Here is a 17,728-nt window from a genome sequence, read left to right on the forward strand (position 1 = left end):
GGAAAATTATTACTAGAGGGAAATAGGGATCTACATAAAGTCAGAGGAATAAATAACTACATGGATAAATATATAAGATAAATTTTTCTTATTTTAAAAATTGCTTTAAAAGAAAACTGACTGTTCAAACAAAATAATAACACAATGCAGGGTCTTAAAATATGTAGAAATAAAGTATCTGACAGCAATTGGACAGAAGCCAAGAGAGGGAAATAGAAATATTTTGTTATGACATATTTATACTATACATGAAATAGTATGTTACCTGAAGGTGTACTGCAATAATCTAAAGATACATACTATAAACTCTAAAGTAGCCACAGACACACAAAAAGAACCATAGCTAATGAGCAAATACAGTGATAAAATGGAATCCTAAAAAATATTGAATTAATTCAAAAGAAGATAGAGAAAATGAAAAAGGAAACAAGAAAATGTGGTATAGTGGGAAAAACAAATAGCAGAATGATATTCAAACTCAACCTTATCAATAATGATATTAAATATAAATGGTCTAAATAAGTACTCAGATTGAAAGGCAAAGACTGTCAGAGTGTATAAAAAGAACAAGGCCTATAAGAAACCAACTTTAAATATAAGACATAAATAGGTTCAAAAGAAAAATGTAGATAAAGATATATGATGCTCTCATTAATCAAAAGCTGGGATGGTTCTATTATTATTAGAAAAAGTACATTTCAGAGCAAAAAATATCAGGAATAAATTTTAATATAAAATTATGATAATTAAAGTGGTTTTATACTGGAAGATATGTCTACGTAATCAATGGAAGAAAATGAATTTTTCAAAATTCAGATAACCATCTGTTTAGAAAAAGGTAGATGCCTATCTTATACCTTATTCCAGAGTAAATTCCAGAAAGATCAAAGATTTAAATGTAAAAATTGAAACCATGATAGTACTACTGTGAACAAAAATTGTTTCCTTGTTTTAAGCCCAGAGTAGGTAAAGGTTTTCTAGCTATGACACAAAAGAAGACATGAGAAAAAGTACTGATTAATTCAATTGAATTTTTAAAAATAAATCTCTACAGCGGAAACCACTATAAGCAGAGTCAAAGACAAATCACAAACCTAAAGATAATATTGGCAATTTTTATGACAAAGGGATAATTTCCCTAATTCATAAATAATTATTTCAATTTAATACGAAAACTACTAACAAACTTTTAGAAAACCAGACAAAGCATTTAGGCACACAACTCACATGAGAGGAAATACAAATGACCCTTATGCATATATAAATTAAAGCTGTTTATAATAAACTCTGAAGCAACCACAAAGAAAAATAATTTTTCACCCATAAACTTGCAGAATCAGTAATTCTGATAACATCTTTTGTTGACTGGGAACCCACATTCTCATATGTTACTGGTGTGAGACTCTGTTATTGGTACCTCTATAGACAGATAATAAATGATATAGATAGATAGATAGATAGTTAGATAAATAATGTCTACCTGAATTGCAAATGAATATACCTTTTGAATCTGCAATTTTACTTGTAGGTATTTATCTTACAGATAATTCACACATGGGCAAAATATGCTAAGTGATGACACACAAAGTTATTCATTGAAGCATTGTTTCAAATAGCAGATTGAAAATAATTTCATAAAAATAAGAAACTTTAAATAAATCTTGGTATTTACATACAAATAGAATACTATGAAACAACAAAAATTCTAGAAAACTCTTATGCAATAATATGGAACAGTGTCTAAGGCATATTATTATTTGAAGTAAAGAAGGCTCATAATATGTATATGTATAACAATGTTACCATTTGCATGAAAACAGATGTAAACAGATATGTATAACATTCTGCTGATATGCATCAACATATGTACATATGTATATAATATCTCTGGAAGAATACATAAAGAATAGTATTTACATAAAGTTTTTTAAAACTATATTGTTTTTGAACACATAATATTTGTTTAAAAAATTACCAAGCCACGCATGAGAGTGATAAACACCAAATTCTGAGTAATGATTATTTTGGGGAACGAACAGTAATAACGGGATTATGGAAGATACAGAGGCTTCAACTGTATATGTAATTCTTTTGCAGGTTTTTATTTTCATATAATTTGAAACAGAAAATAGTTACAAGACTAGAGCAAAGAACTAGCAGATACCCTTTTCCTCACTTAACCTATTTCTTCATCTCTATCCTCTTACTATTCTCTCTCTCTCTCCCCCTATACACACACATACACACACACTTTTTTTCTGAAGTATTTGAGAGTAGGTTGCACAAATAGTGCTCCTGTACCTAAATAATAACCATGGTACAAAGGTCAAAATGAGAAAATTTAACATTGATATGATAAGATTAGCTAGTCCACAGTGCATTGCATCTGTAATGTATTTCTTTTCAAAAAAAATTTAAAGCAAATATGGCAAAATGCTAAAACTGTTAGAGTTGGCTAGCCAGGATATGGATGTTTTGTTATTCTCTACAATTTCTGTATCTTTAAAATAATTCTTATTGCCTAAAATATAGAACATAAAGATGATTTGAATATTCTAATGATTTCATCTAGTACTTTTTTCCAATACTCCAAAAAATATGTATTTTCTATTTATCATGGAGACTGAAAAGAAGTAGAAGTTTCTGGCCTCCAGGATCTAGACCCTAGTTTCTACTTACAGAGTGCTGCTTTTCTACAACTTGTGAGATAGATACGCATATTACAAACTGAATTTCCCTCCCCACACTAAAAAAATTTCAGATGTTGAATCACAAATCCTCAGTGTGATGGTCTTGGGAGGTAATTAGGTTTTATGTGTTGATCCCTCATGATGGGATTAGTGTCACTACAAGAAAAGACACCAAAGAGATGATCTCTCTTTCTGCCATATGAGGATGCTACTGTTTACAGGCCAGGAAAAAGAGCTCTTACCAGAAACTACCCAGCCAGCATCTTGATCATGAACTCCCTAGCCTTTAGAACTGGGAGAAGTAAGTCTATTGTTGAAGCCACCCAGTTTATGGTATCGTGTTATTACATCCTGAGTAGAGGAAAACAGATACTCAGCCTTGCTCTGCAACTGAAAAATAATAACTTATGCAGATTGTCGCTCCAAGCCCTTTGCAGAAGAAGATAAATGCTCACTCCTGCTCATTACAGAACCGCTCAGGAACACTGCTTCTCCTGTGCAGGGGACGGCAACTACTCCCACTGAGACATCTCATGGTGCACAGTCTATCTAAGATGAATGGAGACTCGTGTGCTCAGTGCTTCTGCATTTTAACCCATAAAACGCACAGCTTGGCCTCTCTCCAAATATTCAAGGGCTTTTAGATATATTAATTCCTCCTTAAATCATCCCAGTGAGACATAAAGAGGAAACAGAATGTGTAAGCAAACTGCCCCAAGTCAAAGTCAGGACCATATGCCTTCATCTCTTGATTCTTAAACTGACTACTCAATGACCCATTATACTGTTTAAATTATTATATCTCATGGGTTTTTTTAGTCATTTAATTATAAAACAAAATACCATCTGGCATTATCTGAATGCTTGGATTTACTTCAGTGCAACTAACAGCTTAATAAATATTAAATAGAATTTAGTTACATTAAGACATAATGAGGCAATATGCTAGGCCCTAAGTTGAATGCAGATATAAGCATCATCTTCATGAATGCATGAATTCAAATGCATATGTCAGAAATTACCAAGATTATTAAAAAATTATTGTCCTCTAGAAAAAATCTCTTAAAGAAAAGTCACCAATAAAAAAGTTCTGACTTTACACAAGTAAATGGGAAAAGTAACTCAATTCATTTTATCAGAGAAGTTTGGAGGTTTTGAGGAAAAGCAAGTATTCTTCATTAAATTAAATAACAATGAAGCTGTATACTGGCACATGCTTCTAATAAGAGTAACACCTACACTACAATTCTGTAATTCTCTTCTTTCAAATAGATATTCTCTGAGATAGCGAGTCATGGAGGTTCTTTCCTAGTTTTGTAAAAATAGCAAAGTATGATGTACTCATTGTGTATCTTTGTTTGTAGGCTCCATCTCTTCTTTTCAAATGCATTTCTGGAACAAATGTTTTCTAAAAGAGATGTGAAACTTTAAAACTGTTAGGAGTACATGAGAAAGGACTTGGGAACTTGGGAGTATAATCAATCGATATTCTTAGATACTTAATATGAATTAGAAGTTTACAGTACAAATTTTGATGAAGAAGGGTAAGAAGTAAGAACAAAAGGGAGGAAAAACCCCTTGACTGAAAGACTATGGTCATGGAAAAGTACTGGTTTGGGGCCACAGGACCATTACACACTGTTAATGATCTTCTTTTCAGTAAAAGAATTGAAAGCACTATAGAAAGTCAACAGCCAAACTACTATAAGGCTATGTGTAATATTCTCTACAACAGAGGTCTGTAAACTTCCTGTGGAAGACTAGATACCAAGCATTTTAAGCTTTGCAGGACAGATGGTTTCTGTCTCAACTATTCAACTCTGTCTTTGCAGAGCAAAAGCAGCCAGAGACAATGCTATAAACAAACGAGCATAGCTGTGTTCCAATACACTTTCTTTCCAAAAGCAAACAGGTGGACAGGATTTGGCCCACAGGCTGTAGTTTGCTAACCACCTGCTCTAAACTCCCAGCATCTTTTCTAGGTGATAGTCCCACCTGAGGACACGCCCCAGGTCAAATTCTCAGATGCCAAATTTCTTTGCTGTCTATTTATCATCCTCAACTTTTCAGTCTCTTCCTTCTTTTATTTTTCTTCCTCCTTCCACCTCTGGCACTGCTCTGGGATTCTAGAATCCAAAGGCAACCTTTTCTCAGAAACCCTGACCAGCTCTATGGGAAGAAAGTAGACCTTAATGAGGCATGATCATAAAATGGTTGTTCGGAGTTAATTATATTTAAGAGAGGAAATACTTAGGGTGATCACTCAACCCAGATATCATTACTGATAGTAGTGAGGTTCACCATAAAGCATATAATTGGATGGCCTCTTAACAGATAAGAAATAAGCTAATGGCTACCATCTGCCTCACATATCACCTAACTCACATAATGGTCGCTTTTCTTAAGATCCTTTTATACATAAACAATGAGGTCTCAACTATGAAGAAAACTACACAATAGAGTCAAGTAGGTGTGGAGCTTTCTGGCAAACCCTGGCTGGCGATATTACTAGGGAGACATATCATTTGGGGAAAAAAAAAGAAGATTGCAAAATTTCTTATAACTCATCTTTCACTGTTAAGAGCAGGAAAACTTTTTTTCTAAAATATAGCATTTAATTATATATCAAGAGCTGCCATTTCCTGTGCCAAAGTTATAGAACTAGTATGACACCAAAGGTAGACACAAAAGGTGAGGAAAAGAATGATAAATGATGGTTTCAAGTGATGGCATACTGGTGATGACTGTAGGTGACTGTATCAGTCAGGGGGCCCACAGGAAACAAGTGGCACATTCCAACTGGGTAATTGTAGGGGAGTTTACAAAGGAACTATAGGGAAATTGTTATAAGTCATATAATTTATTGTTTAAGTTGCATCACTTTTCAGGTTACGAGGAAGCTCTATTAATAAATTATGCCAGGGTATAAACTGGGTCTGGCCCAGCCAAATTGTAACATCTGGAATAAAGCAGTACCTCCAGGCTAAAAAGAATAAGGAACTGTTATCACCCCTAGACCAAAAGGGACAAAGTGTGGGAATGGTTACCAGAACCTGGAAGGCAGCAAGATGAGAAGGTCAACCAACGAGACCTGGAGCCTCCAGGAAAGGAAAGCATCCAATCTATGATGAGCTAACAGGAAGAAAGTAGTTGAATTAAAATTCCAACTTCACCATCTTCCTCCCCTCTGATCTCTTGCCAATATCTCCCAGAAGCTGGAAGTCAAGGGAGCCTGCTCATACAGTCCCATGAGTCAGCCTCCCTGGAGGTACAAAGCAGGACAGGGAAGGGCAAAGAATATATCTGGACGAGAAAATAGATGATATCCAGCATATTCTATGAAATGCTCAATTCCTACCTTCTTGAACAATCTTCTCCCTGTTCATTTCCTACTAGATTGTAGAAAACAGTAAAGAAAGCAAGATCTTTTGCCTCCAATTGGCTGAGAGTTAGACTGTTTCTTTACAGAGGAATGAGCACTAGGTTTTCATGCACATATTTAGCCTTCTTCACTCCCTAACTAAAAAAATATCTGGTAACATTTTTCAGATATAGGCTGATTATGCAGGTATTACTAGCCTGGGAATAAAATAAGATAAAGGGGATGTTTTTTGCATTTGTCATAGGAAATTTCCCTACTCCATTTTCCAGTCTACAAATGCCTCCAAAGGACATACTTAGAGGAAGTATGGAACTCGGTGAAACCAATCAATGGTTCAGATCAACAAGCTTGCTTATATAATGTAAAATTAATGAACAAAATTGATATGTGCTGCAGTCATCACAAACCATACAATGACTATTCCATATTACATAAATGCTACACTATACCTATGAACAATGAACGTATAATACCAAGAAAGAAAGAATGTTTACCTCTGCAAAGTGTGGCCCTTACTTTCTGCATGAGTACATGAAAACCAAAAGAAGAAATAATTACATAACCAGCATCCTGGAGGATCTAGAGTAATTCAATTTACTTCCAGGCCCAAAAGAATACCCATCTGCTGGGAAAGTCCATAGTTACACTTCCTAAAATATTTCCAAGTTAAGTTTGGTGTCATCTACTTTTCTTACTCTATAGAGGGAGATCTCTCCCATTTCATCAATAACCTATCTGATACCCCTTCCATTTTTTAAAGTCCAATGATACTATGACTTATTAACATAAAAAAGCATCCTTTTTTCCTGACAACTTGGATCTACTTCTTCAAACACAAATGGAGTTACCTATGAGGGCTAGCTACTTTAAATAGTCTGAATAGTTAAACGAAGAAAAGGAAAAAGTAAATTTAAAAGGAAGGAGAGAAAGTATAAAGGAATGAAAAAGAAAGGGAACTATTATTAAAAAAAATTTAAAATATTAAGTAAATAAATGAAGAAGAGGTCTTTCTAGTGAGGGTAGGAGAAAAGAGAGCTGTTATGAGGTCATTTTCTGGCCCATCTCATAGGTGAGAGTATTAGCTAAGCTCTCTGAGTAATCTCAGAGTGCTACAAATGATCTCACTTCTGTTTCCTATCACATGGAAGACTACCCTTGACCTAACCTAGGATTTCACAAATTATACATGAGACACTCTTCACACCTTTAGCTTCTGAACAAATGGAAAGAGAGAAAAACAAGCTCTTCAGTCCAATGGGAATTTTCAGAGATGCCCTTTCCTGAATGGTTGCCCCAGGCAACGCATAATTGGATTCCAGGTATATAGCAGCATTTACAGAGAGGTTCTTTCAACAGGAAATGATTTGCTTCCTGACAATGATACTAAAAGAAGGTTAATATACTTCAACATATTGAAGATTTGAATATCTATTAAGTAGTATATGAGGCTAAGCCCGAAGTCCATCATATTCTCTCCTTTGCAATGGTTGTTTGGAAGATCAGAACTCACTTTTGAGCTTGTCTTAATTCTTCAGTCCTTAATATTATCTGTGGCCTTCCCTGTGCCTGATCCTCACCCTCTTTATTCCTTGATATCTTTCTTTTGCCTTATCTTCACTGTTTTTTACCTTCTAGTACCAACACAATTATAGCAAGTCACTTCAAATGTTTTTGGGAAAAAAGAAATTGATATAAAGCAAACCAATTATTATAAAACATTTTATGTTTCTAAAGAACTCACAGTCTAATAAAGACATGACTGAAAAATATTACTGAAATATTACACAGTGAATGGAAGCCATAAGAGGGAGGCCCAAAATAAATATGGCTTAAAGGAAAGTGAGGTCACATTCAGGTAAGAGATCACTTTTGGAGGAGATATACAGTGAAATGAGCATTGAATGACAGAAGAATGCCAACACCTGAGGATGCAAGGCTGGGAAGAAGAAAGCTCAGGACACCTTTAGAGCATATTAACTTCAGCTAATCTTTGGCAGAAGCCTAGGAGAATGAAGGAGATAAGGCTGGAGAGACAGCTTGGAGCCAAGTGGGGAAGGATGATTGTGAATGTCAAGGCAGCTGGAGTCTACCAAGTGTTCCTGAACAGGAAAGTGATATGACTGAAGGTCACGTAACTATAGATAAGGAAACTGGGGGGCCCCAGCACAAGTGTTTAGCAAAGCGTTTAACAGGCAAAGAGACATCTTTCAGGATACCTATTGAGGAGGCGCCCTGTCTGCCTTATCTCTACAAAAACCGACAGAGGCGCAGTTTCAAAGGAAGAAACAAAGAAAGGTGGGCATCTAGGTTACACCCTAAAAGAATCCAAGTCGAACCTAGGTGAAGGCTGCTTTCTTCCGTTCCTGCTCCCATCAGTATATCCCACCCCAGTGAAGAAATCTGTGTCTCTAGCTCCTGTCTGCGTACCCAATCTCCAGTTGCCGGCCAGAAACACCTCTTTTCTCACAGCAAATAAATCAGGCTTTGACATCATCCCACAAGACCCTGGAAAGTTGGTGATGCGGGGAGAGGGGAGGAGGATTTCTCTTCCAAAGGATGCTGCCACGACATCAAATCCTAGACTTGAAGGGTTCCAGAAAAGCCCATCTTTTAAGTCGGCGGTGAATCAGCGGCTTTCCGACACTCCTGTTAGCATCACAACCTTTATTCCCAGGCCTTAACCAGCGAATTGGGTCCAGCTGTACTGGTACGGCTGTGGAGCGCCTTTCATTAAAAAAAAAAAAAAAAATTCACTTCTGGTTCGAGTGTCCACCCCACCTCCACCCCGAGTCCGTACTTTTCCCGCTTCCCTCGCCACTCCCTACTGCTGTTCCAGGCGCCGCGTGGCCTGTGACATTTGCTAGGACTCACGTGGGGCGCCCTGCTTCGGCGGCTCCAGCGATGATTCCTAGGAACTTCCCAGGGACCAGGCTCTGACACGCGAGGGGCGAGAGAAAGAGGAGAGCAGGGTGTCAGGAGACCCTGGGCGGCGCGGGCCACGCTCTGCCGGAGCGGGGTTCGCCCCCTGCAGCCGGGTGGGTTTGGGTCTTCCTTCTGTTCAACTCTCTATTGACGCTACCAGAGCCCAGAAAGTGGCTAGGCATCCTTTCGGATGCTCTCCCTGACTCACTTCGCCGCGTTTAAACTCCTTTTTCTGAAATAACAAGAGTTTGCGAGTACAAATCCTAGCTCGGCAACTCGTCGCTTCTCCTGTCTCTCAAACGGGTGTCAGTGCTCAGGCCTCAGGTGAGGGAAGCTGTCGAAGCTACGCGGCGTGGGGCTAAAGCGAAGCGCCGGCACGCAGGGCGCACGAATCGTGCGCGCCTCCGGGCGAGCCGCGCGCTGGACAGCACCTTGCCCGGCGCCTTCCGCTGCGCGCGCATTCCGCCCCGCTCCCGGAGTCTGGCGTTCAGTCTCCTAAATGCAGGCCTGAAGAATAGGGCTGTGAAGGTTGTTGGGCGGTGGACTTTGAGATTCTAAAAGTTCCTGACACCTATAGAACTTGTTAGAGGAGACCACGTACCCGGTTACCCAAGAGTAAGCACTTTTTTCACGAAGTTGATAAGGGTGCTTCGAAAAGTTAAGTTTTTGAAGGCAAGGCCTATCAGATCTTTTCCCGTTCATTTCAGTTTCTTATAGTCCCTGCCCTCCAGCGTTCTGGTCACTCACTATTGCATACTTAAATGAAGCGCAGTCGAAGCTTGAGGCTGCACTCACCCTCCAAAGTATCCCATTAAGTAAGCACATGAGTTTTCTCAGTAGCCACAAAGGAGGAAAAGCACTAGTTGAAAGGGGCCAAAAGAAATGCTCAGAGTTTACAGCATGCAGGAGCAGTGGTACTTAGTTTTTAGAGTGGCTGCTGTTTTGGTTGTTTTTGCCAAGAAAGGGGATCTGGTCATGGAAATAGCCCTGTGGAAAAAAGATGTGGTATCTCTTAAACACATTCAGGCACATATCAAGGGTTTAGGGCAAAGCAAAAGGAGGCAGGTGAGGGAAATTCCTGATGATTTTACTAATGTTAAAATTCCATAGATTTGGCTAGTCCTATTTTTTTCTTCTATGTCATCAATTCAGAGTTCTATAAAGGAAAAGAATGACATCAAGGAAAATCATTGGCCTAGGAGAAAAGAGCCCGTAGGCGTTTAGGTGTTATATATATGGAGCCAGAAAGCTCTGGAGCACTAGGGAGACTCCAACTTAAGGCAACAGCATGGGTAAACATGGGTTTCGTGTGCACTGTGAATGAGAGGCAAAGAGTGGTGCCTGGGCACCTATTCCTAAGGCAGGCCCTGCAGACCTAGAAGCAATTCGGTGGTGGAGGAGTTTAGTGTGAATCTGGGGTGGGATTGGGTTTCCAAGTACATTGCCTGATACCTTATTATTTGTTCAGTTTTTTTCAGGAAGATCTTCATCTTGCAACTGGTAGGGCTCGCTCTAACCTACAATTTTACTGACTGTGACTTTGAGAAGATTAAAGAGACTTATCAGAACGTCATTTATGAAGTCCTGAAAGAATATATAAAGGGGGTAAGTGAAGAAATTTTTTTTAACATGTGTTTTCATTTTAAGAGTAAGCACATACACTAAAATTCAACTTTAAATGAAAGAAAAATAATTTGTAAAATAATCATGGCCCAGCATTCTGCCAAAAAATTTACAAATGATACTGAAATATTTTGGCTTCTAAAGTGACTACCTAGGAATTGGCACACCAATTAAATGTGCAGATGCTGATGAGGAGCAAATACTGATGGGTAACACACGATATCCTTCAAGGCTGTCTATCCTCTGCTAAAGCCTGCTCCTCCAGTACAATAAAAAAAGACAGTGATTAAGGGCTTGAGAAAGAGAAATAGAGGGAATTCTTGTGAGCTAAGTCCCAACCAGTGAGGATAGCCAGGGGACAGTGCACTTCAGGTCTTCCTAGTGTGCTAGATGAATTAGGATGCCACTGTGGGATAAGGTGAACTTCAGATTTTTAAATATACAGTAGTAACCACTTACCTGATTATTCTAATTTCTGAATAAAGCAATCATGTGTGAAGTGAATGAATGGCTACAGAGCAGATGTGGGCATTCGAAAAATGGTATTGCCACATGTGTGCCCTGTGTACAGGTGTGCCCACTTTGGTGGGGAGGGCAGCTCTCCCTCAAGGACAGGATCATTTTATATTCATTTATATTTATTTAGTTTCAAACACTAGTAGGCACTATCTGAAGATTAAATGTTTCACTACGTCGTCAATGACAGGAACAGATGCATAGGAAACAAGTGCCTAAATGGAAACTGCTTTCAGAGCATCTTTAAAACCTGGGAGCAAGGAGTGGGAAGGAGGGGTTCGATGATTTCTCCTATGAATTTTAGTCTTTACCCTTTTTATCTCATGCTATTTCTCTTTTCTTCCAGACGAAAAGTATCCGGTTCAACCGTTTCGTTTACTGTGAAGACAGGGTGAGTAAGTGGTTAATGCTGCTGTCTTTCTCCAGAGAGATGCAAGGCATTCCGCGGAGGGGGTATCCTGGTGTGTGTAACTCCAGGCGGCTGGGTTCCCAGGCGACGCCGACCCCGTAGGGACGACCGGGCTGCCGGAAAACTCTGCGCTGGTGCCCAGCTTGGGACTTCTGTTGCAGCTTAGGGTGAGGAAGTCTCTAGAATCCGAGCGGGATTCCGGGAGAGGCTCCTCCCCCGACCCCATCAAGAGGAAAGGCAAATCCTGCAGTGGGACCGGGGGACAACGTCAGGGGCACCCTCCCTGGGTGCGAGCCTCCGCGCTCGGCCCCGCCCCTCGGGCCTCGAGACGTGGGCGGGGCGAGCGGGGCGAGCGGGGCGCGAGTCTTTCCTCCTAAATCGCCCTCTGCCATTCTCACAGCACCTCTGCTTCCTTCGCCTTCCTCGGGGTCTTTCCCCTCTGCTCACCCGATACCTCTTTCCTCCTACTCGAATCGCCTTTATTGTGACACCCGCTCATCCCCCACCGCCCCCGTTGCCCCTTTCACTCACGTCTTATCAGCTCTTTTTTTTTTTCTCCTTGATCTACCCCCCCTGGCGTTTTCGTCTTTTCTCGTACGTTTTGCCGCTTGTGAGCAGCCGGATTGCCTCACTAAAATCGAGCGCTTTACCTTCGAACGCAACCATGGCTGCACGTCACTCGCCAGCGAAATCTTCGCCGAACAAACTAATGCTACATTCGCTCTCCATTGCACTGGCTACCCCGGAATTGAGGTAAGCGGATGCAGGCGAAGCTCGCGTTTTCATAACTCCGAGCTAACCTTGAATTCAAGCGGGGCTTCCGTGCAGAAGTTGTGATTTTTATTCAGGTTCTGTCTTTCGAAGAGCAGGTGAGCGGGTAAAAGCTGTAGATTGTCGGTTAGTCCAGCGTTGACATTTGGATTCAAACCTACTTGTTTATAAGATTCTGATTCTTTTTGGCAGAATTGTGTTCTAAACCTTAGGCCAGTGTTTCACATTATGGTCAGTGAAATTTGTACATCAGAGTGTCCTGGCTGCTAGAGCGTGAGGGTGATTGTCCAAAAGCCAAGTCCCAGGGACCCAGCCTAGATCTTCAAAATCACAGGTCCCTGTGTATGGGCTCCTTAAGAGGTTTTTATCCATTCCAAAGTGTGAACAGTATTGCTCGGACTTACTATTTAATAATTGTATATTTCTTTCTTTAAATGTTAAATTATGCATTAAATCTCTATCCCATGTTGGTTTAATTGCTTGTATGGGTGCTATTGCTGTCACTACATAATGGATCTTTTGCATCCGCAGTTACATGTATTTGTAATGAATGAATGTGTAACTTAAGTATGGAAATGGTAGAGCAGAGCTAGGGGCGGGAAGTATAGGTACAGTCTTGCCTGTTTGAATCCTAACTAACTTCTGTGAAAACCTGGGTAAGTTACTTAGCCTCTTTGTACTTAGTTTCATCTGCAAAGTAAGGATCATATTCTTAAGTCCCATATAGGGTGTTTATGAGGATTATATGAGTTGATAGATGTAAAAGCATTTGGAACAGTACCTGGTATGTAACAAGTTCTCAATAAATATTTCCTTCAGCTGGCAAGTAAAGCAGGGATTTATCCTCCTGATGACAAATTTTAAAAAGACAAAAAGAGACAGCGCAGATATGTACGCTTGCTGCCTGTTAACTGGTGGACTTTATCGGTCTGCACACTTGAGTGTCTGGGTGGCCAAGGCTGTCAATTTTTAGAGATGAAATAATGAAGCCATAGGGTTCTGAGTTGAGCTTGAGTTGGATACTCAATAACAGGCAGCCATGTGACAAACCTATTTGGCTCTATGACTTCTATCAAGGAGACTCTGGCAAATTTACAGATGGCCACAGTGAAGTTCATCCATATCAGAAGAGCACAGAGGACAGACTAGATCAAGTTCTGGACAACACGTGAAAAAGGAAGAGTCTGACGTGATTTATTTCAGCCCCCTCTGAAGCCCAAAAGCAGAGGCTAGGACCAATAATATTTAATTATAATTTAGCAGATTGTAAATTATAAGCCTTTTGCTTAGTAACCTGCTGAACTTTATTGATCTGAATACTGTGTGTCTAGGAAGCCCAGTCAGTCACTACTGAAGAGTAATTCAGGTGGAGGAATACATCAGAAGATTATTGCAGTCTTTTTAATTAATATTTAAACTTCTCTTCAGAATAAGCCTTCAGATGTCTGTGGCACATCTAGGAAGTTGAGAGGGTTAGAAGGTGGGAGCACTTTGGGTCCAAATAATAGGTTTACTGAATTATATCTATAAAGAATCGTAAGATAACTCCTGTACTTAAGGAACTTATGATCTTGTCAGGGAGATCATGAGATCATCAACTTATTTGTCTATTTAATCATTTAACAAATATACAGTGTTTCCTACGTAAGACATTGTGCTCAGTGCAATGGGGAATATCTGTGATATAATAATAAAAACAGTATGTAAGTTAGAGGCAAGTTAAGTGAAAAAAAAACTCTGGAGCACTAAGTGAATTTCCTAAAGAAATGTCCGAGCAATTAGCAAAGGTCTTGGGAAGAAGTCAGTGCTTGGCCTTGAAGTATATGGGTGGAGAGGTGGGAGGGCATTCCTCTGGAGAAAGCACTCAGGAACAGTGTGGAGATGTCTTGGGGGACACACATAGATCTGCATAAAGAAGACAAAATAACCAGCCACTCGAAGATAGTGACAATTAATTTTGCCTATTGCCTCTTCTATTCCACAGATAAGTATTACCCAAGCAATGAAGACAAGAAGGGAAAGAGAAGTCAAAACAAATAAATGCCTGGAACAAGTCTCAAAGTTGATAGAATTGTGGCGCCGTTTCTGTCGCATTAAACAAAGTAAAACTTCATTAAAATCTCATTTCACAGCAACAGAGTAAACCATCTTTATTAGACAGGTGGAAAGTTAACTATAACTGTGTCATTTAAAAGACCACCAATAGTTTTTTTTTTTTTTAAATTACAGAAGGGTTTCTTAGCTTATTTTTGTAAGCTTTTATTGTTTAAGGTAGGCTTATAATGTGGGGGAAGTACTGTTCCTCAAATGTCTGGGGAGACTTTTGTAGCATTTATGCCTAGGCCACTGATTTGTGGCAGTAATTCTCAGCTGGAACTGCCTAAGCCTTACTCTAGGAAAGAATCTAAAAGTGTGGTAGAAAAAGGAAAAAAGTTGAACTCGATAGCATGTAAACCTCTGTTTAAAAGGCAGACACTTCTTCCGTGTGTACTGACACTCCATGTGTTTTCATACAAAAAACTTAAAAAAGAAGAAAGTTAAAGCAAAAGGGGTGCACAAAATGTTGTACCTCTAATAAAGCAATTTGAAAGAACTTCCAAGAAATATTGTGAAAGTATTCTAAGTTAAACTTTTAAAATTATCTAACATTTAAGCGTGGTGTATGCAAACAGATCCTGAAGAAGTAGCTTTATTAGAACTAAAATATATATATATATATATATATATATATATATATATATATATATATATATATAATATACTTTTTTAATTTTATGGAATAAATTTTTTATTTATTTTGTAAGCAGTTTTTAAAATTTACATACTGCTTTGTTATTGACACTATATTTTTCTTAATAAAATAATTCTCAAACTCATTTCTTATGAATGCTCTTTTTCATGTGGTTAGTTTCACACACTTTTTCTGAGGGACATCTCTTTTCTTCAGCTCTTTCCCTCCCCTCATCCTTGGAGCCACTGACCACTCTCCTCCTGCACTGTGCCTGTTGGCCCTGCCTGTAGAGAGAATACTTGGGGATAGGTGTCTTCAGGATCATCATCCTTTTGCATCATCATTTTCTTAAATTATGTCTCTAGTCCTTCCTTCTTTCACTTCTCACACCTGGAAGAGACAATGGAGGCAAAAGGTAAACAAGGGATGTCAAGTCCATTCCCCTATTCCTGAATACCTGCTGCAAGTTAGAGCTACAGTCACCCTGTCACTCCCCCTCCACTCAGAATGCTCTGAGCACCAGTGGGAGGGGCCACCATAGCCATACAGCCCAGGCTACAGAGCAAATGGGAATACATTCATTTTTTTCTGAGTGGAAACTTTCTCCTGACCACTACCCTGAGGGCTGGTGCTGAGTAATGATAGAGGAGGGAAAGTTCCAAATTCCTAAATCCATTTACTTTCCCACAGCTAAGAGGAAGCTCACATTATGTATCAAGTTAGAATTTACAGAGCACCTACTGTGTGCCAAGCCTTCAGCCAAGTATTGGGGATACAAAAGTAAGTAAGACACAGCTCTACCCAAAGAAGTTCATAATATAGCTGAACTGGCAGTTTCCTTTGCCCTGTAGGAAATCAGGGCAAACCCTCTTTCCAAAAACCTTTCTTTTTTCCTTTTGTTTTTTCTTTCTCTCTTTGTGGTGAAGAGGAAGGAAGGGTGCAACTCAACCTCCAGGGCAAAAATAAGGGTTCCAGAAGCTTTGGGGAAAGCTAGGGTCTGCCCTGATGGTCATGGGCACAGGCCACACCAGCCACTTTTGCCTTCCTCATCCTGAGATTGAGACAAGAGGGAAGAGGGCAGGGAACAACCATTGAAGGACACAGCAATTGAGGACAGGACAATCTGGTTAGAACTAAGATGGCAGAAGATTTGACTTCCAGTACAATACATTCCAATATAATGTGTGTAGGATACAAAAAACATATTTTGTGATCCCAATATGTTGCTCAAAGATCACCTTCTCAGTGAGAATTTACTGGGCAAACACTATTTAAAATTGTAACTCTGACACTATCCATCCCTCTCTATGCCTCCCCTCCCCCCACAGAACACCTATCAATATCCTTCAAAGTTATTGTTTACTTCTTTTTTATTGTCTGTCTCTCTTTGATAGAAAACAAACTCCATGAGGACAAAGTTTTGTATGTCTGTTTTGACTATGTGTATGGCTGAAACAAGTCATATGTCTGTTTTGATTATAATGATATCAGAAGCATCTAGAAGTGTCTGTCATTCATTAAATGTTGAATAAATATTTCTTGAATGAAATGTTGGTCATTTAGGTGACAGGCATGAGATTTTCAGCATGAGATCACCAAATGGCAGGAACTATAGGTACTGTTCAGTTTTCCTGCATTTTTCTGCAATCTTCTATTTGGAGGTAATACACAGGCCTGAAGGTTGGCTTTCTAGGAGCATGGGGTGGAAGGAACTGGGAGGTCCACTGGTCAATGTGTGATGTTCATTTCATCTGCCAGTCTCAGCTGCAACACCCTTCTGTACCTCCTGTCCGAATCTGGATTACTTAGGGTTCATTTCTCTAGGAAAGTAAACCCTAGTCTCCGGAAGAGTAGAATTAACAGCCTCATTATTCCTAAAGAGCTGTAAATAATTCTTAAATGAGATTCAGTTATTCTTTCCCTGGAACTTGCCTGAAGACTTCAGGGTGAATGTAATGAATTTGAGGACCATATGTGACTGCAATTTTCCATCATGCAAAACCGTGTAATTTTAGTGGAGCCCTTTCTCAACTGGTGCCAGAGTTTGAAGCCTTGATAAGAAGTACTGGAAGGACACATTCCATGATCTTATCCATTTCCAGTATCCAACAACATCACTGTTTTCTCACCAGCCATTTCCTCAGTGGTCAAGAGGTTTCAAAGTGGCTTGCAGACTACCAGTGTCAGAATCACCTGAGAAGCTTGTTAAATGCAGATTATCTGTAGTCCACCACTTTCCTTCTGAATCTGAATACTGGGTTGTAGGTCCTCAGTGATTCTTTTGCATAATGACCACCACCAGTAACAATAATTTAATCAGGCATCCAGCCATGTATTCAGTTACTTGGAATTCTAAAGTGACTAAATATAGTTGTATGTGGCCTTTTGAGATTTATAGCAGAACAAAAAAATAAGGAAGAAAACCACAAGAACCCACTATTCCTTCAAAATTTCTAGTTTTGGGGGGGTCTTTGATGGTCAGAGTATTGTTTCTATGGAGACCAATTTTGCACCAGTGCATGCTGATCCTGTACCAATAAGATAAGCATGGAAAATGATGCCCTCAATTCTTCCTAACAATTGTCCAGGCTGGTGGACACCTCTAGCCATAATGTCCTCATTTTGTGTTTATTATGTACCTAAAATTTGCTCAAATCATATTGATAACAAAACATGCTAACACG

General features: G+C 39.3%; 1 protein-coding gene across 1 annotated transcript; it reads left to right on the forward strand.

The window, feature by feature from the left end:
* The first annotated feature begins 8,591 nt into the window (after positions 1–8,591).
* On the forward strand, positions 8,592–15,189 carry TSLP (thymic stromal lymphopoietin). Its single transcript, XM_074354932.1, has 6 exons — positions 8,592–8,720; positions 9,262–9,499; positions 10,463–10,599; positions 11,480–11,524; positions 11,726–12,295; positions 14,298–15,189. The coding sequence occupies exons 1-6, from the start codon at positions 8,592–8,594 to the stop codon at positions 14,454–14,456; spliced, it is 1,278 nt and encodes a 425-aa protein (XP_074211033.1). The 3' UTR covers positions 14,457–15,189.
* Positions 15,190–17,728: the final 2,539 nt, after the last annotated feature.

This window comes from Camelus bactrianus, chromosome 3 (genome assembly GCF_048773025.1).
Source record: "Camelus bactrianus isolate YW-2024 breed Bactrian camel chromosome 3, ASM4877302v1, whole genome shotgun sequence".
In the NCBI taxonomy this organism is placed as follows: Eukaryota; Metazoa; Chordata; class Mammalia; order Artiodactyla; family Camelidae; genus Camelus; species Camelus bactrianus.